This window comes from Ovis aries, chromosome 1, assembly GCF_016772045.2.
Source record: "Ovis aries strain OAR_USU_Benz2616 breed Rambouillet chromosome 1, ARS-UI_Ramb_v3.0, whole genome shotgun sequence".
NCBI lineage: Eukaryota > Metazoa > Chordata > Mammalia > Artiodactyla > Bovidae > Ovis > Ovis aries.
The window spans coordinates 15,888,885-15,911,732 of record NC_056054.1 but is presented as its reverse complement, the minus strand read 5'-3'; the positions used below and the strand labels follow the sequence as shown (position 1 = coordinate 15,911,732).

General features: G+C 58.9%; 1 protein-coding gene across 1 annotated transcript; it reads right to left on the bottom strand.

Annotated features, from left to right (window-relative positions):
• Window positions 1–818: 818 nt before the first annotated feature.
• FOXO6 (forkhead box O6) lies at window positions 819–22,564 on the bottom strand. Its single transcript, XM_027968478.3, has 2 exons — window positions 21,653–22,564; window positions 819–3,035 (listed from the first exon to the last, which is right to left on the bottom strand). Exons 1-2 carry the CDS (start codon window positions 22,064–22,066, stop codon window positions 1,746–1,748), a joined length of 1,704 nt encoding a protein of 567 aa, XP_027824279.2. The 5' UTR covers window positions 22,067–22,564; the 3' UTR covers window positions 819–1,745.
• Window positions 22,565–22,848: the final 284 nt, after the last annotated feature.

Genomic DNA, 22,848 nt, shown 5'->3' with positions numbered 1-22,848 from the left:
GCCATTCCCTCTGAATTCTTTCCTTTCCCAGTGACAACTCACCCTTTAAGGCTTGGCTGAGACAGCGCCCCCTCCAGGCACCTTCCCCGAGTCCCCAAGCCCAAGATGTGTGCAGCTGTGTCATTGGATTCTCCATTCATTATATCTCTGATCTAAAATTGCCCAGGAACTCATCTCTGTCCCCCTCAAACCTCTAAGTTCCTTCAGAGCAGAGGCTGTGCCTGTGCTGGTCTCTATGGCAGCCCCAGTGATTGGTATAAGACCTGGCACATAGCAGGTGCTCACTAAATCTTCCATGGATGAATGGATGGGTGAGGGGGCACAGGACCTGTGCTGCCACTTTATATCTCTCTTCTCGTTTACTGCTCACGAGGTGTGCCAGCCGGGAAAGCAAGGTCACACGACTGGAAAACAGGATAAATTCAAACAGAAGTCCGTGTGTTTTCCCACTCCGACCCTGTTTTCTCATCTGTACAATGGGAACAAAAATTACACCTAATCCAGAATCTGACACAGACATACTCTTAGTTAATACCTGTGCCTTCTCTTCCAACTCTGGCTTTTTGGGGACAGAATATCCCCAGACCAGAAACTTCCTGCAAGGCATATGTTCACAGAAACAGGTGGAGAGTCCACCCAGGCACATCTCCAGCATCCAGAACTCAGTAGGCGCTTAACCAATGTGTGTTGAGCAGACAGGCGTCTGTGAATGCTGACGCAGACGCAAACACAAAGTCACAATGGGCTCAGGGACAGGGACCCCCACCTCCGCGATCCTCGCCTCTGCCGCCGCTCTCCTACTAGCCCAAGGCGCGGGAAATATTTAAAACAATTTTATTCATGAAAATATGCTGTACAATGCACTCTACACGGCCTCGACACGGCACACACGCACACGCACACGCTGACGGCACGGCCACGGTACACTGCCTACGATATGCGCCGGGGACACCGCGCCCACAGCCCGCCCCGACCGGACACTTATAAATATGGGAGAGAGGAGCCAGGACTGGCACGGAGAAAGGGGTGGTGGGTTGGGGGGTGGATCCAGAGCTGAGGCTAGCTGGAGAGGCTGAAACCAGTACTGGGGGAAGGGCAGGGGTGGAAGGGGAGAGGGACTTCGACCCGGAGGGGAGAAACAAGGGCAGGCGAGGATGGGTGGGAAGGGCTGAACCGTGGGGGTGGAGGTCGGAGGGTGGTTCAGGATTTGAAGGACAGCTCAAGGTGAACAGCCGATAGGTAGGTGTGGGTGTGTTTTCAGGAGAGGGGTTCCTGGCTTGGGGTGGGTGACGCAAAGACCAGTGGGAAAGTGTCAATAGGGAATCAGCCCCGACTTTGGGTGGGCGATTAGTCACGCGAGAGCCCTACCAATGATACTGAGGATTCGGAGACGCCCCCCCTGTCGCATCTACCAGTCTACTTCCCAGACCAGCGCGTCCCACCTCATTCCTCCCCATTCCCACCCAGCCAGGAACCCAGCATCCACCCCGCGGGCTTTCCGTCTTTGGGAGGAGGCAGAGCGGGCCTCTGGGGGGGTGGGCAGGAATAGCAGGGTGCTCCAGCGCCTCCCTACCACTTCCCTCAGCGGTCAGCTTCTGCGGGATGTCTCTAGCTGGGTTGGGGCTGCCTCCTGGATCCGCCCCGTGGAGCAGAAATGGGAGTGGGGACCCCGGGATCAGGATGGGAAGACAGAGGCCCCTGGCGGGGTGCGGGGCAGGGCACCTGGGGCGCGCGGCAGGCGGCCCTCAGCCTGGCACCCAGCTCTGGTTGGGGGGCGGGGCTCCCGCCAGGCCGGGCGGCGGCGGCGGCAGGGCCGAGTCGAAGTTGAAGTCCATTTCGTCGCTGTCCATGAAGTCGTTGAGGATGATGGACTCGACGTCGCACTCGAGGCTCCCGCTGAACATGTCGAGGTCCAGGTCGGCCGGGAAGCGGTCGGGCGCGGCACCCAGCGGCCCGGCGGCGGCGGCCGCGTACGGCCCGGGCAGCGCGTCTAGCAGGAGGCCGCCGGGGGGGCCCCCGAAGACGGCCGCGTGTCCCGGCGGCGCCAGACCCGTCGCGCCCGCCTCGCCGGGCAGCGTCATAAGGCTGATGGGGTGGGCTAAGGCACTGCGCGAGGGCGCCGGCGGCGCGTACGGGGCCACCCCTTTGCCAGGGTAGGTGCCAGCAGCGCCCGCCAGAGCCAGCTCCCCGGGTGCACCAAGCACGGGGCCGGGCCTGGGCGCGGGTGGCGGCGGCGGCAACAGCGCGGGCAGCGCCCCGGGGCGGTAGGGCGCGGCGGCCGGCGGGAAGCTGGCCTGCTTGTTCTCCTGGATGGTTTGCATGGGCAGGCGGCGCAGAGCGCCCAGTGCCGGCGGCCCGAAGCCCCCGCCCCCGCCGTAGGCACCGCCCTTGCAGCCGCCGAAGTAGGCGGGCGTCCCGGCGCGGGCCCGCGGCCCGTACGCGTCCTGCGAGCCGTCCAGCAGCCCCTCGGGCAGCCCTGCACTGCCGCCGCCACCGCCGCCGCCGCCGCCGCCGCCGTGCAGGCCCAGCGGGCCCCCCAGCTCAGCCAGGCGGGGCAGCTCCCCCGGGCAGCGTGCACCCAGCGCGGGCGATAGCGCGCTCGCCGGGCTCGGGTACATGAGCGGCGACGACGGCGCCAGGGCCTCCAGGGCCTCATCGTCTTCCAGTTCAGCTGCCTCCCCGAGCAGGGGTCTCCCACTGCCGCGGAAGTCGGCCCACGCCTCGTAGTCGTCGCTGGCGTGCGAGGCTGGGCTCGTGGCCCACTTGGCCGCGGCAGGCATGGGCCCTGGGGCTGGCGCGCCCGGGGGGCTGTCGTCTGGGCTTCGCTCGGGTGCCTGCAGCTGCTTCTTCTTGCTCGCCTTGCCCTTGATGCGCAGGAATTTGGCCCCGTTGTCCATGGACACGGCCCTGCGCCGAGGGGTCTTGCCCGTCTTTCCGCCCTCGGGGTTCAGCATCCACCAGGAGCTCTTGCCTGTGCCCTCGTTCTGCACGCGGATGAAGCGGGTGTGCAGAGACAGGTTGTGCCGGATGGAGTTCTGTGGCCAGAGACAAGGACAGGGGTGGGGGAGTGGCAGTGAGGGGATGAGTGATGGGAAGAGGAGTGTGAGGAAATCGAGGAGAGGAGGAGAGAAGAAACGCCAAAAGCAGAAGGGGAGGAAAGAGGGAAGATGAAAGGGTAGAGCGGGGAAGAAGGGGGAACAGGTGTAAGTACCAGGTAGGACAAACTCAGAATATCCATCCCCCACCCCAGAACCGCCCTACCCTCCCTGCTCCCGCCGGCACAGGCACTGTCTGTAGGATGGGGCCGGAGCTTTGGGTCTAGTCTTGCCAGGGAGGCTACTCTTGAGGAGCCGCCTGCAGCAGGGGAGCAAGACCCCCCTCCGCACTCAGCCAAGCTCCGCCCGGGGCTAGCCAGGCTGCTAGGGGCCCCCAACAGATTATGTAAGGGCTCATGCCGCTGCGGCTCATTTGTCCGCCCCCCCCCCACCCCCACCCCACCAGCCTGGCGTGGCGCCAGGAGCCCGAAAACCCAGGGCTCCAGAAATCAATCTCGCGGTGACTGATTAAGCCCTGTTTAGAACTAATTGCTCTTTCGTGTGTGGGGAGAATAAATTACCTGCTTTAATTTCGTGTCTTTAAAATGCAACTGCAGGTAGAGAAGACTGTTAACCCTTTGCTGGGAGGGTCTGGCCAGGATAAGCAGAATCAGCTGGGGGTCCCCAAGGTGGGCAGAGGCCTACATTTTCTCCCAACTTCTTGGAGCTTCTGCGAACTCCACAGAGGCCTCCCATCCCAGTAAGCCCCTCAAAGCACATCCATCAGCGGTGGAGACCTCAAACCCCACAGCTGCTCAGTAGCCACCTTCAGGTCAGCCCAGTTCCTTTCCCTCTCCATCCACCTCATGCAAAGTAGCTTTGCCCTCAACCCCCTTCCTGGTGGAAACTGCACAAAATCCCCACAAAGCAGGTGACATCATGCCCATTTTCAGGCAAGAAGACTGAGGCTCAGAGAGATGAAGTGGCTTGCCTGAGGCCACAAAGCTCTCCTGCTGTCTCTGGTCCTTCCTCGGGCCTCACCTTAGCCACACCTACACATATCCTCTTGTGAATTTCTGTTGGGCTCCATATCACCGCCTGCTTTTGCCAGGCCTGGGCTGGGGACAGAGGGAGGCAGGGGAGTCCACAGCTCCACTGACCTGGCTCCTCAAGGAGAACGTGGAGGACTAGAACTTCTGCAGAGCCCACCCCGCCCCACCTCTGGGGCCTCCCTGCTGGTGGCCTGGACTTCCTGGCTCTGGCACTGTTGTGGAGATAGCAGGGGTTTGGGTGTCTGAAGGGCTGGGCAGGATGCCTGGCTCTTTTCAGCCACCTAGCTATGTAACCATGGCTGTTGACTCAATCTCTAGGAGCGCATGCCTCAGTGAGCTGCTCTGAAAAAAATGGGCAACATACAGTAACCACCTCGCAAGGCTGTTAGATCATTACCTGAGATAATGTGCGTGCTAAGGGTTTGGTGTTCATAAATGTTGGTTAAATCCCTTACTCTGGCCAGAAGACCTCACTTCTTAGATCACTCCACAGACTTACTCCTTCTCTACAATCCTTAATATCAGGCCCTGAGTGTACCTGTGCTGGGCACAAACAACCCTGGGGAGCTGGCATTACCCCGTCTCCTGTACCAGGGAATGGAGGCCCAGAGGCATGATGTAACTTGCCCATGGTCCCACAGGCAGGAATGCCAGGTACCACTCCAGGTCTGCCCAGCATACGGACCTGCTCTCATCCCCTCAGCCCCAGAACCTCTGATCCGTGCGGGCTCTCCCTGCTGCCTCCTTCCTACCTGATTGCAGAAGGAGGGGTCCTCTCTGCTGAGGTGGCCCTCACCCCCAGCACCAGGCACGTGCCTGACTTCTTCAGGACCCCAGGTTCCTTATCTCTGGCACTTTCTGGTCTTGGGAGACAACGGCTGGGGCCCCAAGGCACCTCCCAACATTGCCCTGCCTGGCTCCTCCTGGTGCCCTGAGAGGAGGGGAGACGGACCCCCAGGGAGTGGTGCTCCCTGGAGTAGAAACCCCCTTTCCCGCTCCCGGCCCTGCACCTGGCTCCCCAGCCCCTCCCTCACACCTGTGCTCAGGGGCCTCTGAGGCCTCAGTTCTCAACCCCTGTGGGACTAACTGCCTAGCCAGAGGCTCCACCTCGCAGCCCCTCCAGCTGGAGGTCAGTCAAGCCACGCCTCTTTATCCATGTCACTATGTGCCAGCCCGGTTCTGAGTGCTAGAGGGTGGGAGGAGAAGGAAGGATGTCACCAAGTAGGGTATCTCCTGAGTACCTGCCAGGTCAGCCCTGGTACTGGGAGTATTTTATCTCATTCTCAGTACTTTATGATCGTTCTGTCAGTGCTCATACAACTCAGGGACTGTGAGCCCTATCTCAAGATGTGCTAAGGAAATGGCAACCCACTCCAGTATTCCTGCCTGGAGAATCTCATGGACAGAGGAGCCTGGCAGGCTACAGTCCATGGGGTCACAAAGAGTCGGACATGACTTGACTAAACCACCAACTGTGTCAAGGTGAGGTGACTGAGAGGTTATGTAAGTTGTCAAGATCATACAGTTTTAAGTGCCAGAGCCAGGCACTGATTTCAGGTTAGACTCACTCTGAGTCTAAAGGACCTCACATTCCACCATGGGAGAGAGAACAAGTCAGAGAATTTCCAAAGAATCTTAGGAAACCAGTCCTCCATTTCTTCTCAAACTTTCCATGATGTAATCAACCCTAGAAGCTGGTAGCATGGGAAGCCGGGGGCATGTTAAAAGGTCAAAATTCTCTAAGAGTCTTGCATTTCCTTTTTAGAATTCAAGGGAATCTTGGCTTGTACTCCATGAGACTTCCAAAATTTTCTGAATATCAATAAAAATGTTTTAGATCACCGTCAAAAACACACGTTCCAGGCCTATGAAGGTCTCTATCCTTCCCCACTCTGTTCCTTGCCCAGCCAGGTACCCCTAAGCCCCAGCCTGAAACCACAGCTGGTTGGACCCAGAGAGAAAAAAGGACTTGCCCTGCGTCACCCAGGACCTGGTGGTAGAGCTGGGATTTGAGCCCAGGCCTCCTGACCTGCAGCTTGGGATGCCTCCCTGTCCTCCAGCAGGCCTGACCTGGGGCCACTCCCTCTTCCTCTCGGCCAGTTTCCTTCCCCAGAAATTGATGAGATGGGCCACTGCACTCTAGGCACCTTTGGAGTTGACAACGAAAAGTTCTTGGAATTGTTCAGTCCAGGGGTTTTCAAACTTTTTAAAGTAGTGGAACTCTTTTAGTAAATGGAATCTAACATAAAACATGAGTGTTCCACACTCAAACCAGTGGGGCTGGGGTGAGGGTAACCTGGAACCTTTTCTGCTCAGCAGCCTCCATTGGCACTTTCACAAAAAATGGCCCTTGGCAAGGAATTCTGTAGGCCACCTGGATGGGGTTGAAGCTTAGTAAGGTGCCATTCCAAGATCACCCAGGGAGGTGGCCCAGAGCTAGGTGAAGACTTAGGCCTTGGTCTGCTGAGCAGGGCTCTTCACCAGGTGTGCACCAGGCTGTGCCCCAGGAGGCCAGGCCAGGCCCTGCAGCTCATTCTGGCTCCTCAGGACCCAGCCACCTGGTACCCATCAGAGCTCCCAGCCAAGATCCTGTGGCAAGCACTGATCACATCTCACCCACAAGGCCTCCTGGGAGGCCAGAGGCCACGGAGGAGATGAGAGAGGGAGGGCAAGGAGACGCCTCTGCCAGGTAGCAGTAACCAGGGTTCCCTCTCAGAGTTGCCTAGCAACCCACCACCACAGCCAAGGCCCCAGCATGCCCAGGCTCCCCTGGTGCCCAAGCTGGGCTTCTGGGGCCTCACACCTCCATGCGGGCCTGGTGCAGTTTCCAGGATGGGACCTCCCTGACTTGGTGCCTCAGAGAGACCATTGAGGGTGGGGGCAGAGGGAAGGGACTAGGGGTTACATCCCAGCACCGCCTACTGTCCCACAGAACCTGGGTGAGAGGCCAGCCTCCGGGGCCTCAGTCAGCAGGGCGAGGAGGCTGGTACAGCACAAAAAGCAGGGCTCTGGTGTTGGATCCAGATTCCAGTCTTGGCTCTGACACCCACAAACAATCGAGCCGCACGCTTTGAACCTCCACTTCCTCAAACAGGCTACCTGCCTCCACCCTTGTTTCCCTCTAGCCTTCCACCAGGCAGCAGCTGGAGGGATGCTATAAATAACCTGGGTCATGGTCCAGTCCTGCCCAGAACACTCGGATGCCCCCATCTCACTCAGAGTAGAGAACAAATGCCACAAGACCCTCTGTGACCTCCTAGGGTCCTCTCCTGACACTGTCCTGCATGATCCCTCCCATTCTTCAAACCTTCCGGGAACCTGCCAGGTACCATCCCACCTTGCCCAGATACCCACCGTCTGTCTCTCAGCTCCGTCAAGTCTCTGTTCAGATGTCACCTATACAATGAGACCTATCCTGCCTGCTCTTAACAGACGTTCCTCTGCCTTGCCATTTCTTGGCTCCCTAACCCTGCTCCGAGTTTTTCTAAAACAATTAGTGCTTTCTAAAGTACCGTATAATTTCTTTATATTATGTTCATTAATTTGTTATCTGGCTTCCCTTATATTAGAATCTAAGTTCCATGAAGCATTTCTGTCCCTTTCTTTTTCCTACCAGACCCCATGTGTTTGGTATATGCCAGGCATTTCATAAATGTTTGTTGAGTGAATGAATGAGAGACACCAAAGGAGGGTAACGTAGTCTTGCAGGGAGAATTAATGAGATTGGCAGAGTGGCTTGCACAGAATAAGGGCTGCTCCAAACTGAGAGAACACAGGACAGAATGGCAGGCAAGCAGGGGAGCATCCTGGGCCACAGAGGGAAGCGCAGAGAGGAGGAAGGGCTTTGGTGAGAAGCAAAGTAGGGCTCTCAGCGTGCACAAGGCAGCTGCGCACCCTGGCCCCCTACCCTACTCGCTCCTGCTGCCCGAACAGATCTGGGTAACCCAGGGCTTGCTGCAGCCAAGGTCTCTCGCAGTCTGGACCATCTGAGCCAGAAGATGCTTCAGGAGCCCCCAGGGGAACAGAATAACCTCGTCCTTGCTGAGGGTGCCTCCTCTGTGGACAGGGTCTGAGCTGTTTGGTGGCGGCAGCTCATCCATCCAACAGGACACCCTCATCTATTCCCAGGACACCCTTCGCCCACAAGCAGTAATGCATTCATCTGACAACACAACCCCATTTATCCAGCACACCAGTCCCATTTATCCAGCAAGTACAACCTCATTTGCTAACAGCACTCCATTCACCTGACGGGCCCCCTCATTTATCCAGCAGGACACCCTCATTTATCCTCCAAGTCGGAGGCTCTCCTTCCTCCTGTGGTGTGGCTGTGTTCTCTGAAGGTGCAAGCCGCCTGATCCAGCAGGACGTCATCTCTCCTACAAGTACACTTCATCCCCTGATAGTACAACCTCATTTATCTAATAATGCAGCCTCACCTTGCCTCCAAGTACCACCTCATTCCTTGACAGTACAACCTCGTTTATCTTCCAGCTCAACCTCATTTCTCCTCCCAGCACAGCTTCATTCCCTGATAGCTCAACCTCATCCAATCTTACTTTTCCAGCCAGAGCCTAGCAGATCTCAGGGCTAGGGAGTGGGGGGAGAAGAGGAGGGGTTTGGAGCAAGAAGAAGGGTCCCACCATTTGCTGTCCCCAGCCTATGGAGGGCTGCCTGGCACTATGACTGTACCCAATCTTCCCAGGCCCCTGGACTTTGAGTTCTAGGTTGCATGGTACAGCCAGTGCTCCACCATTGCCCCCCACCTCCGTTTTGGTCCCCTTGATGGCTAAAGAGAACCCACAGGATGGACTTTTTTTTTTCCAGCTCTCCAGCAAGGAAAAAACTCCACCTGATTCGATTTGTAGCATTTGCTGGTTTCTGTGGTATGGATATTCCCATCGTAGCCAATTTTAAGCTGGCAGCATGATGTCACTGAGCGCAGCACTGGGAAGAAGTTCTCCCTGATCAGCTCTCACGAGCCAGTGCAAGCCCACTCTCACACACCACTGGCACACACTCACATACCAAGGCGGGAGAAGGGCACCACCTACCACATGCCAGACGTAAGCTAGGTTCTTTAGATATGTTTCTTCTGTGAATTCTAAAAACCATCCAAACTGTGGGTTCAGTTCAGTTCAGTTGCTCAGTTGTGTCCGACTCTTTGCGACCCCATGAATTGCAGCACGCCAGGCCTCCCTGTCCATGACCAACTCCCAGAGTTCACTCAGACTCATATCCATCGAGTCGGTGATGCCATCCAGCCATCTCATCCCTTGTCATACCCTTCTCCTCCTGCCCCCGATCCCTCCCAGCATCAGGGTCTTTTCCAATAAGTCAACTCTTCACATGAGGTGGCCAAAGTACTGGAGTATCAGCTTTAGCATCAGTCCTTCCAAAGACTACCCAGGACTGATCTCCTTTAGAATGGACCGGTTGGATCTCCTTGCAGTCCAAGGGACTCTCAAGAGTCTTCTCTGACACCACTGTGGGTAGGTAATACTATTTTATGAAGTGGGGGTGGAGAGGGGAACTAAGGCTCAAGTCGGTTAAATGACTCCTGAGACCACAAAGCTGGGAAGTGATGGAGCTAGGTCTGGGTCTCAGGGCTGTTGTATTCCAAAGCCAAGGTTCTTCTCACTCACATCCATAATGAGGTGGGGAACGCTGCCCTGCTGCCCATCTCAGTGGCCATCCCTGCCTTGATTCTCAAGCCCAAGCTTCCTGGCTTTCATCAGAGACAGGAGACCCAAGTGTTATGCTGCCCACCCATAACAAGCCCTGTGCTACCCCCTGGCCTCTAGTACCGAGGGGATCCAGGACTCTTCCAGTTCAGTCCTGGATCTTGTGTCCATCCATCCAACCTAAAACCAGGTATGGTTGCCTCTCCAGGTTCCATTGCTGTCCAAGATTCCGCCTGGCCCCGCGCTCAGGAAGCTGGCCCCACCTACCCAATGGGGATGTGACCCAGCTCCTCCCTTTGGTGCCTCCCAGAACCGAGATCACCTGTGGGGTTGCATGAGTGCTCTGATTCCCTCTGTGACTCCTATTTCCTCTCTCCCTCCTTCCTTCCCTCCCTTCCTGCATGAAGAAGTACTGAGGGCTAGAGTTGGAATCCCAACCTCATCCATGTGACCTTGAGCATCTCCTGTAAAAGACAGTAACTATCCCAACATCCATGGGAAAGGGAGTGGGGCCAGGAACTGCACAACATCCCACATCTTATGGAGTCCCTGTCTCAGGCCCAGGAGCAACTCTTGTACCATCCTAAATTCCCCACCCACCTCTGGCCCAGGAACACACCTGACTCAGAGAAAGCCACAAAACTGGGGGTGGGGAAGCTAGGTGAGGAGGAGGGTCGCTTGCTCTGCTGCCTGGAGTACTCAGTCCAGACAGATTTCCTGGGAGAAGGAGTGACCTAGATGACCTCAGAGCCCTGAGGCCACATGCAAACCCTTGGTACTAGGGTCTGCAGGGAAGGAGGGGTGGAAGGGCAGGCAGGAGCATCGGAGCCACACGTGTTGACAGGTGAATGGCTTGGAGTCATTAGTGGAACAGAAGTGGGAAGCCAGGGGCCAGGAGGAACCAAATAGCAAAAGCAAGGCAGGAGGTCAAGAGACAGGCCCTGGCATCCCCCAGCCCTGCCACCCCAGAGACAACAGAGCCCACACACTCAGCCTGGACAGCAAACAAGCCAACAGCAGAAGTCCCAGCTCACCCCTACTCAAAGACCCATGGCTCCTCATCCCCTAGGGCTTGGGTCCAACTCCAGACTGACAATCAAGGGCCTCTGATGCTCTCCAGCCTCGTCACCTTCATTGCTTACACCCATCTGGAACTCCAGCCACCCTGGATATCTCACATTTCCTGCCTTCCCACACTGTTCTCTGTGCCCTTCTCTTTCTCTCTGTGCAACTGGGTCCTCCTCTATCAAGGCGAGCTTTGTGGTGTCTTTCCCCTCTGCAAGCCCCAAAGATAACTATTCCCTCCCCATTTCTACTGCAAAAATCTACCTGTGAACTAGAGGATAAATGTGGATGAGTCTGCCTCCCAACTTGAACTTTGTGGGCAATCCTTGGCTTACGGTAAGTCAACACATAGGTTGGAACTTTCAGCAGCCATGAACCACTCAGGCCTGGCAACTTTGCCATTTCTGTTCCACCAAACCTCAGGCTGAAGTTCCAGGTATTGGCTCCTCCTCCTCCTCCTCCTCCTCCTCCTCCTGGTTTTTCCTCCAGTTCCTGGTGCCTCTGCCACCTCCCTACTCTCTGCTGACTCCTCCGGAGACTTCAACAAGTGGAGAAAGAAAGACACTACGATTTGCTGAGCATTCACACACATGCTGCACTCAGCAGTTTAAGTCTTACTGAGTATCTGTAACAAACCTCTGAGTTGGTTTATTATTCTGATTTTGCAGAGGAGAAACTGAGGCTTCAGGGAACAACTGACCCACTTACCAGGGGGTAAGTGTTGCGGCAGGAAGTCACACCAGGTCTGTGCTCTTCCGCCTACCCTGAGACACCTCTAGGCGAGCCTAGGCCAGACAGAAACTCTCCTGGGGAAAGGGCACCAGGAACTGCCACGCTGGCTCAGCAACCCCTGTACAGATCTCCTCTCTCTTCCAGGATTAAAGGGGATCCCCAATTGCCAAGCCATTCAGGCCCCTCCAAGCCCCTCCTCATTCTGATCCCCTCCCTCGCTCTGCTGGCAGCACCTCCCACACCCCTGCCCCAGGCCTTGGGAGCAGCTGCAGTGACCTCACCCAGCCCTGCCCTGGCCCGGCTCTGGGGAGGGCTCAGCAGCTGTGCCCCAGCCCTGCAGGCTGGCTAGGGGGTGGGGGGTGGAAAGGAAGAGTGGGCATGGTGCCAAGAGAACCATCTGCTCTCCCAGGGGCATGGCCACCCGCACAGACACTGGCCTTACCCCCAGGGTCTGCCCTTGGCCCTCTGTCCCCATGCCAAGGGGCTCCAGGAGGCCCACGCAGCCCACCCAGACTGGGGCACCAGCCCTCATCTGCTGTCTGTCTTCTCCCGGAGCCTGAGAGGTCCTTGCAGGGCACGTTGGAGCACGAATGTCCACTGAAAAATGAACAAATGCTCGGGGTAAGTTCTCGGGGGCAGAGGCCAGAGGCCAGGGCTGGGTGTGCTGAGCACTGCCCGCCCAGCCCCAGTCTTGCCAAGCCAAGAGCAGGCAATCCCCTGGGGGATGGGGGCCTCCATCCCCTCACATCTGCTCAGCTGGCAGGTGCCGCTGGCAGAGGGCAAGCCCCTTCCCCCACAGCCCCAGCTCAGGTTACAAAAGGAGGCAAGGCCAGCTGAGGACAGGGGGAGGGGACAGGAGGGGTGGAGGAGGCCTCACAGCTTCCCAGAGTGTTGGGGGAGGGGAGCTCAGATCCCCAGATGGGACTCAGAGCCAGAGAGGGAAGGACCATGCCCAAGGTCACACAGCCTGCCAGTGGGCAAAGAGGAGCCAGCATCTAGGGGCAAGCAGTGCTGAGTTCAAGGGTGACCTTGGGTAAATCACTGCCCTCATTTGTGAAAACACTGCCTGAAACCTGCCTGCTTGCCCTCAAGGCCTCAGGGAAAGCTCTGTAGGCTAGAGAGCAGCATATGGAACCTCCTGATTCCCTCACACCCCAGGGACAGAAAGGGAGCGACTAGAAGAAGAAGTCTTGCCCCCACCCCCGACACATATACAAGTCAGTGTCTCTCAGGGATCAGGGCCCAGGACCCCCACCCTACACAGGGCACAGACAGTTATCTCCTTTCCTTTGCCAGAGCGATGAGCAACTAACAGTATTTGCTCAGATTTCACTGGGGACTTTACATGTAACTCTCCTCAGATGTAATTCTCACAGCAGAGCTTGGACATATCTTATTATTATCCCATTTTGCAGAAGGAAACTGAGGCTTGGATGCTCAAGGCTACACAGAGGGTGGGTGGCAAAACTAGGACTGCTCCTCCCTGCTTGCCTCGAGACTCTTACCCGCACCACTGTCTTACCTCTGAGATCCTCAAGGCACCAAAGCGTGCTGCCTGGCACGTCAGGCCTGGGATCTTGGGAGTCTTGGGGCCTCTACTCTTTCTCAGATTCATCTTCTATCCTGAATCCCAGTATGAGGCCCACAGTGGGCCTCTGAGCCAGTCTCTTCCCCTGCCCCAACCCTCCATACTATCCTTTCTGCCCATGTCATCCCTCATCCCCCACAGTTTGGAGTGCCAACTTCTTGGTGTGGCATTCAAGGCCACTCACCAGCCGGCCTCTGCTTGCTTCTCCAGCCTCAAGTCCTGCTGGGCTCTGGCTAACATAGCCAGACCCTGTGAGGCTCCCAAAAAATCCTGAGGGTTTAACTTTTTTGCTTCATTCTCTTCCCTCACCTCCAAATACCCACAGCGTATTATCTGTCCCTCCATCATGACCCTGGGTCATTTTTATCCTCATCTTATTTCCCCAGCTGGACCTGCAGGCATTTCGAGGGCAGGGAGCCAGTCTGGTTCCTCTGAGCAGCGCTGCACAGTGGGTGCCCAGTGGGTGTAGGCCTGGATTAAAGTGAGTGGAGGAAGCAGCCATCAGCCCCAGGACCTGCAGATGGAGAGGGGGCCGATGTCAGCTCCCTCCCTCTGGGAGCTCTGGGTTGCAGCAAGGGAGTCAGGATCCCAGAGCCAACCCCCAGGCTGGAAGCCTCAGGGCCAAACTCCAAGGGAAATAAATCAGAGAGACAATGTTGCTGGTGGAGGCCAGCCTGCACTAGCCTGGAAGGAGCACCGACCGGGTTAGGGAGGAATGGCCCAGGGGAGTTTCTTTTCTGTCACTGCCAGTGGGATACTATGAGAGCCTGCTTTGTGTCTCTCAGCCTCACTTTCCTCATTTGCAAACTGGGGACAGTAGCAGTACCAGCTTCACGGTTTGCTGTGAAAATTAAATGGGAGCACGCCTGTCACTGCACGTGGTGGTTGAATCTCCAGTTGCAAGAGTTCTGTGTGTGGCTGAAGCAAAGGCCAGAAGACGAGAGGGGTGGGTGATGTGGCTGGAGAGGCTGACTGGGGCCAGGAGGTCAAGACCTGGTGTGGCTAAGGCCCCAGGACTGGTCCCTGTAAGAACAGCACACGTGGTCTCACCTCCCTCACCAGACAGGGAACTAGCAGAGAGCAGGGACTGCGACTTTCCAGTTCCTCAGGGGCCAGCGCCAAAGAGGCCTGCCTGCCGAGGATTCGAGGATTCGTGCTGATGACCGCTCCCCTCCCTCCTGCAGCCAAACGCTCTGTGGCAGAGCACAGGAGGGCAGGGCGGGGCGGATGAATGGATTCTTGGGGGTGGAGGCGTGGGAGTGGTTTCAGTCCCGTGAAGCTGACTGCATGGGGCTCAACTCCCTGGAGGACCCAGAAAGAGTGAGGAAGAGAGGTGTGGGCTCAATCTGAGCAGCCTGCTTGGAGGAGAAGGTGGTCCACCCTGGGAACAGAAGACAGGGGGGACAAGCAGGAGTCAGGGAAGATAACCATCTAAGGCATCAGTTCAGAATCTGACCTGTCACCAGTCAGACCTGTTAAAATACAGATTTCAAAGCTCACCCGCTGACAGTCTGATACAGAGGGTCTCAGACAAGGGCTGCAGACTGTACTACCTAAAAGCTTCTAGGTGACTCAGATCATCAGCCAGCTCTGCCAACAACTAAGGACTTGAGGCAGGATTCTCAGAAAGACACACTGAGTTTCAGAATCACCTAGTAGGTAGGTTTTTGTTTAAACTACCCAAGCACCTGCCTAGTTTCTGAGGGGTGTCCCCAGGGATCAGCCCCCGAGAGTGGCTGAGAAATGAAACTCCCCTGAGCCCCACACAGCAGTCGTGGCGAGCAGGTGACAACGGCAGTGGTCTGGGTTGACAACTCCAGCATCAGGTATAAGGATGGCAGCGCGAGGGCAGTGTGGGATCAGAGGCAGCAGGGAAAATGGGAGCGAGGGCAGGGCCTGGACAAGGCCAGCAGAGGGCTCAGGGGCCCGAACAGAGCAGTTTGGGCTTGGTTGGCTTCCAAGGGAACTGAGCAACTCTGGAGAGTTCTGGAGTGAGCCTTGGGGCAGGAGGACTAGTTGGGATGTGGGCTGACACTGCACTGGCATTGGGAGATGGTGACACATGGTAGCAACAGACAGGTCTGCATCTAAACCCAGGCTCAGCCTTGTTTCAGCGATGCTGCCTTGGCAAGAGACTTCGTCTTTTCCTCAATTTCCTCAGCTGCAAAATGGGGCTATTATCACATACCTGGCAGGACCCAGGGAGGATGAAATGGGAAGATTTATGTGAAGTGCCCAAATGACTGCCTAGCACCCAGGAGTTAATTCTCTTAATTCTTGTTCCCCTTCCCACAAGAGGCATCCCTCTTAGAGACCAGAAAGGTTTCCCTGCAAAGATGGAGGCCCTGGGGGGGGAGGGTGTGGGAGGCCCCTCCCACACAAGCCACCTGGCCCCCCTCCCACCTCCACATATGGGTTGGGGGGTGGGGAGAGGCAGCAAACAGCCAAACCCTCCCAAACAGGAGTTGGTTTCCATGGTAACCAGGGTGCCAGGAGGAAGGGGGGCATTCCAGATCCAGCTGTCCCCCCTGAGCACCCTACCCGGGCCCCAGAGTCTCCACTGATGCCCACCTAACACCCTGGACCCCCATCTGCCTGCTCTGGGGGGACAGCTGGGACTGCCACGAGCACTCCCTTCACTGTGCTCAGAGTATGTCTGCCACCCGGGTACCGCCAGGGGCAGGGTAGGCAGCCCCAAACAGGAGTCCCCAGTTCGAGTGCATCCACACTGCTACTCATCTGCTTCCGCCCATGAGAAGCCCCATCAGTACGCTGCGCCCCCAGGCCCAACTAACCCATCACGGCTCTTAGAACCAGAGGGTTTATCCAGTTACAGCCCCCCAAAGGGCCAGAGACAGGGTGAGTTAAGGCCCTTTGGCTATGGATGAGAACACAGAGGACCAGAACGGGAGAGAGCTTTGCTCCAGTTCAACACACTCGAGATGAAGGTCTCCTACAGGGGCTCTCCCCACCCCTCACCCACTCCCAACTCCATAGCTCCAACAGACCCTGAAGGGCTGAGCTAGGACACCTGGAGCAATGCTCCAGAGAGATGGGCCGTGGCCAGAGAAGGAAGAAAGGCCTAACCACCCAAAGGTCTGTCTGGCAACAGAATGGGCAGTGCTGGAGGCTGCAAGCTCCCAGCACCTAGGAATGTGTGAGAAAGGGAGTAATCTAGGAAGGAGGCTTGACAGCAGGTAATGGGCTCCATGACTCCCCAGTTCTCCTGGAGACGGAAGTCAGACTTGAATGTGAAAGGAGTAGGCACCAACGTGAACCTGTTTCTTGGGGACCCATCCACAAGATGGTAGGCAGGCTACAGGCTCAGATAGGGAAGGGGTGCTGAAGAGTCAGCTGCGAGGTAAGGGAGACAGTGGTGGAGGGGCTCTCCCTGCTACAGCCATACCCTAGAAGCCCTCACCCACACGCGAAGCCCGCGACCATACCTGCACTCCTCACAAGACACAGAGGGGCTTCCAAAGCTCTTTGGACCCCATTTAGCAGCCACCACCAGCTCCACTCAAAGAGAAGAGAAGGTGGGCTGCTAGAAACAAGCTTGCTCCCTTTCCAAATCCCTCCCGACCCCAGCCCTAATGGCATAGGAGGAAACACGTGAGTTTGGGGTGTATAAGGGGGTTCAGTTCCCAGGTATGCCAGTTCTTAGGGAGGTGATCCTAAGACAAGCCACTTCTCCACCTGGGAAAGAGGGATGCTAACACTAGCCTGGACCTGTGGGTGCTTGCTCCCCAGCCCTCTGAGCCCTTCCCCTTCCCTAGCAGAGCCCCTCCACTCCACTCAGTCCTGAAGCTGGGTCCTCAGGGCCTGCAGACAGGGGAGCCCCAACCCGCAGAAAGTGGGGGCTGGTGGGGGGGACGCTGAACTTTCGAACCTCTACACCCCCCTCCCCGCGCCGTTCATTACCTTAACAGGAGTTAAAAATAACCGTCTCATCTCTTTAAATTAGTCTGTCTGCAATTACCGCCTGGCACGGCGCTGCCCGCCATCGTCCCGCTGGAGCGGCGCCAGGTGGCAGGCGGGGGCCCTCACCCTGTCTGTCGGTCTGTCTGCCTGCCTCCGGGTCCGCCCCTCCTTCTCCCCGCAGAGGTGCAGCTATCCCAGGGGCCTCCTGGCGGCCCTGCCGCTCGAGCTCCCCAAGTTGCTGGGGAGGGGCGGCCCGGGGGGCCACGCACACGGCTGGCAGAAGTGAGGGGGCCTTCGTGGAGCAGAGGACTGGGAGGGGATGGTGGGGGGGCGGGGCGCGGTAGCGGGGGAGGGGCGCCGGGAGGCCCGGGAAGCCGGAAGGGCCCGCCGCGCGCCAGCGCTCGTGGGTGGGTGTGAGCAGGTGGCCGTGGGAGTCTGCCGGGCGTGCCAGCAACTGTGCCAGGAGCGGCTGGCACGGGCTTGTGCCCAGGAGGCGGGCAGCTGCCAGCCCCCCGCTCGTGCAGCGCGGGGGGTGAGGACACCCCCCAACCCGGGCTCACACCGCCTCCTCCCACACCCTCACCAGCCCTCGGGGCTGGGGATCCCCGGAGGACAAAGAAGGAGGAGGGAGCCCCGCTGGAACGGGCTGCGGGGAGGAGAGAAGGGGGAGCCCTGCAAGCAAAAAACTGCTCAGCCGGGCTGTCGCAGGACCCTCCTCCTGGCCTCAGGGAGCAGCCCCTCCCTTCTAGACCCCACCCCACCTAGGACCTACTGGCCGGCCTGGGTGGGATCCGGGCAGGGGTGGGGGGGCATCACCCCTCCTGACCCCACCCCACAACAGCCAAGGTGCTCCAGGCACTGAGGGAGAAGGGAAGTTCCCCTCCACTGGGCGCCTCCCAGACCCGTCCTGGGGACAGGAATGGGAGGCACCCAGGCCTGGCCTGAAAGCTCCAGGGGAGCTGGCAGCGAGGAAACACAAAAGCAGGCAGAGCAACTCCAGGGGTGGAAGTGGAAGGAGCTCCAGGACCCAGAGCAGCCTGGAAGGCTTCCTGGAGGAGTCCAGCACTAGGGAAGGAGGGGCTAGACTATCAGAGGAAGTGGGAGACCCTCCTTGGATGGTAAGGGACGGGGAGGCCTGCTGGCAGGCTACAGTCCATGGGGGTAGCAAAGAGTCGACATGACTTAGCTACTGAACAACAAGAACAACTTGGATGTGGGATAGCCACATTTCCGGACCCGGACCTGGAGACCCTATGCCCTGATGGCAACTCTTCCAGCCTCTCCGGCACCAAGCCCAGTCTCTCTTCCGGCTTCAGCCTGCTGGGTGCCTTGTGCCTGCTGTTGATCTTGCCTCCTCCAATTCCTCTCTGCAACACCTCTAACTGTCATCCCACATCCCTGGTTGGGCCACAGGGCAAAGGTCAAGCCCTTCCTGATCTGGCCCGCTCGACCTTTCCCATGACACAGCCCTGCCACCTCCAGGAGCCCTTAGTTCCAGCCTGGCATGCCCAACAGTCTCCCAAACCCAGTGTATGAATTCCACCTCCCTGTCTTTGCATATGCAGTCAATATCCCTTGGAAGTCTTTCCCCCCAATTCTACCCGCCCTCCCCACCCAATGAAGAAAGACCAGATCAAGTGCCATCTTCTCTGGGAGGGCTTGCCTGGCTCCCCAGCGGATCTCCCCGCTTTCACCACACCCCTATCCCCCAGCCCTGCCCCCCCAGTCCCCACTCCCTAGCCCTTCCTGCCTGTAAAACACAGGGCTTGGGTAACCCTGATGCATCCTGAAGGTAGGTCCAATGCCTCCCCCACTGGTCCCCTCACTCTATCAATCACAGGGTTCAGTACACCCCAGGGGCTGAAGGGCAACCCTTATGTGGGGGAGGGGAGGGAGGAAGGAACAATGGGTCTCTGGCCCCAACCCTGGCACCTGAGGTGTCCCACAGGCTCTGTAACCAGAGGGTGGCTGGGAGTTGGGAATGGCCCCTCCACCCAGCCCCTGGAAGGACAGACTAGGAATAGGGGAACAGGTGGTGGGAGGGGCGGGAATGAGAGGGGAAGGAGGCTCCCTGGGGAGCTGGATGCAGGTGGGATAGGAGGAGGACAGCCATTGAGGGGATGAGATGGGAAAGACCAGAGGTCTCTCTGAACAGCCCTCCTCCGCTGCTGCGGGGGTCTCTGCCAGGGTCTAGGTGAGGAGCCTGAGGACCCCTCACCAGTGCCCCAGCCCAGGGCAAGCCTTCCTGAGCCCAGGCACAGGGAGAAGCAGTGTGTCCCCAGCAGTGTGGTGCAGAGGAAACTGCATCCAACGGGCAGGCGGGAGGCCTGGGCCATCATCCAGGGCCTGCCACTCACTGATGACCTGAGGAGAGTCCCATTCCCTGCCAGGGCCTCAGTCTCACAGTCTGCAAAATGAACTCATGGGACTATATTATCTCCAAGTACCTTCCCAATCCCATTCTCAGATTAGATCCATCCCTGTTTGAAAGCTGCCAGTGTCCCCCTCCCACAACCAGGGCAAGCAGGACACTATTCCAGAGGCTCTGGGTCCCTGGAGGGAGACACACCTAGATTGGAATCCAGCCTTCCCATCTCCTGACTGTGACCTTGTGCAGTTTGCTTCTCCAGTTTGTGCCTCAGGGCCCAGTTCTATAAGTAGTGACAGTAAAACCCACCTCAGGCAGTGCAGAGGGCATTAAAGGTGACACCTGGCACAGATGCCTGAAGCTGCCTGGCAGAGGGCTTGGCCCTGAGACCCTCAGTGCACTGCAGTTTTTTCCCGGGTTCAAGCCTCATGTTCCCTCTTGCCATCTTCCCCATCATCCCTAATCCTTCAACTCCAACTGGAGCTCTGCCTCCTGCAGGAAGCCCTCCTGGCTTGCTCTGACTCACAGTATCCTCCCTGGTCTCAGCACCCTCTGCACCATCCACTCACTTCTTTACTCTTTTACCAGATATGCACTGGTAGCTCCTGGTGCCAGGCTCTATGCTTGGTGCCATGGGCACAAAGATTGATCTAACTACTGCCACTGTTTTCCAAAGAGGGTGGGGAAGGGAAATGAGACAGGACACAAAAGACTAAGACTTATGACAGGAAGGGAGAGGACCAGAGATGAGGGAGTCCTGCGCTAGCTAAAAGGGGTTAGGGAAGGCTTCCTGGAAGAGGTGTCTGAACTCTGTGCCCTTGACGACAGGGACTATCCACAAGGAGAAGTGAAGGGTGGGACAGTGCAGGGGAGGGAGGTGGGAGCAAAGTACAGGACCCACTTAGGAGGAACAAGTGTTCTGCTGGGGGCTGAGCCCAAGGGGGACCAGCTAAAGGATGGAGAGGAAGACTCAGGCCTGCCACTCCAGCCTGCATCCCCACCCAGCAGTGGCCAGAGAGACAGAGGAGCTGCCAGCATAAAGCCTGAGAGCTGTGGGCTCCCAGGTCAACTCCCAGGTCAGCACAGCTGCTGGGCATCTCGCGCTGTTCCTGTCCACGAGCCTCCCCTCCTCCACTGGCACACTCCTTCCCCTGACCCTGCCTACCACCACCAGCCACAGCCCCTTGCCTCCATTTAGGGATGTCTCCCTCATAGAGACCCCCTCTTGCACAGGGAGCCTGGCAGCTTACAGGCCCTAGGCATGGCCTGACCACTCCCACCCCCCAGCCTCCTCTCCTCCAAAGGCATCCACGGTCCCCATTCCCCAACAAGTTAGCCAGGGTAGGGTCGGGAGGCCACAATCCAGTCAAGACCCCGTCCTCTCCCAAGATGGCTCTCCCCTTTCCAGTGGTTGGTACTGAGGCCTCCCTGGGGTGCCCCTCCCCCTTCCCCCACCCCAAATGCATCTGGGCTCAGAAAATTAGGGAAGTGGCAGACAGACAGCCTGGGGTGGGCACAGACAGATCCCCAGGTCTCAACACCCTGCCCTCACACCAGCAGGGGTCATCACCAGCCCACCATGCTGATCCAGCCAAGGGGGGGACAGCAGCTGCCCCATGGAGAACTCAGATCACCTGACCAGTTCCCCACCTCAGACTGGCTGGTGCCCTAGGGTGAACTCCTGGCACTACAGAAAGAACTGTGGGCCTAGGGTCGCATTCCTCACCCTGAAGCCAGCTTCAGGGAGGGCAGCGGGAAAGATTTGGGAGGAAAGCAGCCACTGGCCCCAAGTCATTATTTCAGCTCTTTAAGGACGGTGCCCTGGTGGAGAGGGTAAAACAAGAGTAACACAAAGCAAACTCGTGCGGGTAACAGAGGGGTCCCCAACGTCTGAGGCCTGAGAATAGGTTCTTCTGCTATGCCCCCAAGGATGGGGTGAGGGTATCCCTCAGAGGTGCCTCAAAGTGGCAGTCGCTTGTCACCCCACCAGACCTCCCACCCTGCATCCAGAGTATGCACACAGCTGCTCCCAGCACGCCCCCGCCTGTCGGCCAGCCGGCCCCACGCCCTGGGCACACACTCTGTGACCCCTGGGGATGCCCCAGGGTTTCCCTCCAGACCGCCCACCAGGTGCCCAGGGACATCTAGCAGCCCTTGGACGCCCCAGCCAACGGCTCTAGCACCCCTCCCCAGCCGGACGCCCCCACCTTCCAGCCGGCCGAGCTGTTGCTGTCGCCTTTATCCTTGAAGTAGGGCACGTAACGGACCATCCAGTCGTAGATCTGCGAGAGCGTGAGCCGCTTGTCCGGGGCGCTCTCGATGGCTTTGGTGATGAGGTCGGCGTAGGACAGGTTCCCCCACGCGTTCCGCCGGGAGCTCTTCGCTTTCCGCAGCGGTCCGACCTCCGCGCCCAGCGGCGGCGCTGGGGCCATCGGCGGGGCCGTGGCCCGGCGCTCCGGCCCGCAGTCCTCGGCGCCCTCGGCCACCCCCGAACCCAGCGCTCCGTCCTCGTCGCCGACCAAGTCGGGCTGCGGCAGGGGCCAGGTACACGAGCGCGGCCGGCTCTGCGGCGCGAAGTCCGGGTCCACGTCCACCTGATGCGCTCGCAGCTTCGCAGCCATGGTCCCGCCCGGCTCGGGCGAGGAGGGGAGGGGGGCTCCGCGGAGGGTGGGCGGGCGGCTCCGGGATCTGCGCGCCCCGGGGAGGCCCGCGGGAGGGGTCCCTGGCGGCGCCGGCTCAACCGCGGGGCGCCATGGGCCAGGTCGCGGAGACAGGGGGCTGGACGCTCTGGGAAGCCCGAAGGGAGGAAAAGAGGGGGGCAGTGAGAGAGCGGCGGCCGCGGAGCCCAACGGGCACACACCTCGCCCAGCCCCGCTTCTAGCACCTGCCGCCTGCTTGTGCCTGCAGCCACCACCGCCACCGTCGCTGCCGCTGCTCCCCCGGCGCCGACCCCGCACGCGGGCCCCGCTCTCCCGGGACGAAGCCGGACTGCACCATGCCGGAGCCCGAGCCGGTGCCGGAGCCCGCGCCGCCGCCGCCGCCCCGTGAATGCCGCCGCCGCTCCGGCTCCAGCGCCAGCTCCCGCGCCTGCCGCGCTCAGCGCCGGCTGCACCTCGGACGGGCGGGGGACGGGGAGGGGGGCGGGCCCGGCGCGGGAGAGGGCGGGGCGTGCCCGCCCGCGGCCGCGGAATCCTCTGGCGGGCCGGGTGCCCCGCCTGCGGGCTGGAGGCGGAGGCGCGGGGCTCCCGGCCGGGGGCGACCCCGCCGCAGCCCCTGCATGCAACAGCGCCGCCTACGGAGCAGGGAAGACGAGGCGCGCGCGACCCCGCCCCCTGCTTTGCTCTAGGGGAGGGGGCGCGGGGGCGGGGCCCGAGCACTCTCATTGGTCCGAAGCAGGGCTGTC

Excerpts from the sequence above, each read along its gene's own strand:
- FOXO6 (XM_027968478.3), bottom strand. The coding sequence starts at position 22,066 with ATGGCTGCGAAGCTGCGAGCGCATCAGGTGGACGTGGACCCGGACTTC. Across the intron at positions 3,036-21,652 it reads ACAGCTCGGCCGGCTGGAAG|AACTCCATCCGGCACAACCT; the intron begins GTGGGGGCGTCC and ends CTCTGGCCACAG.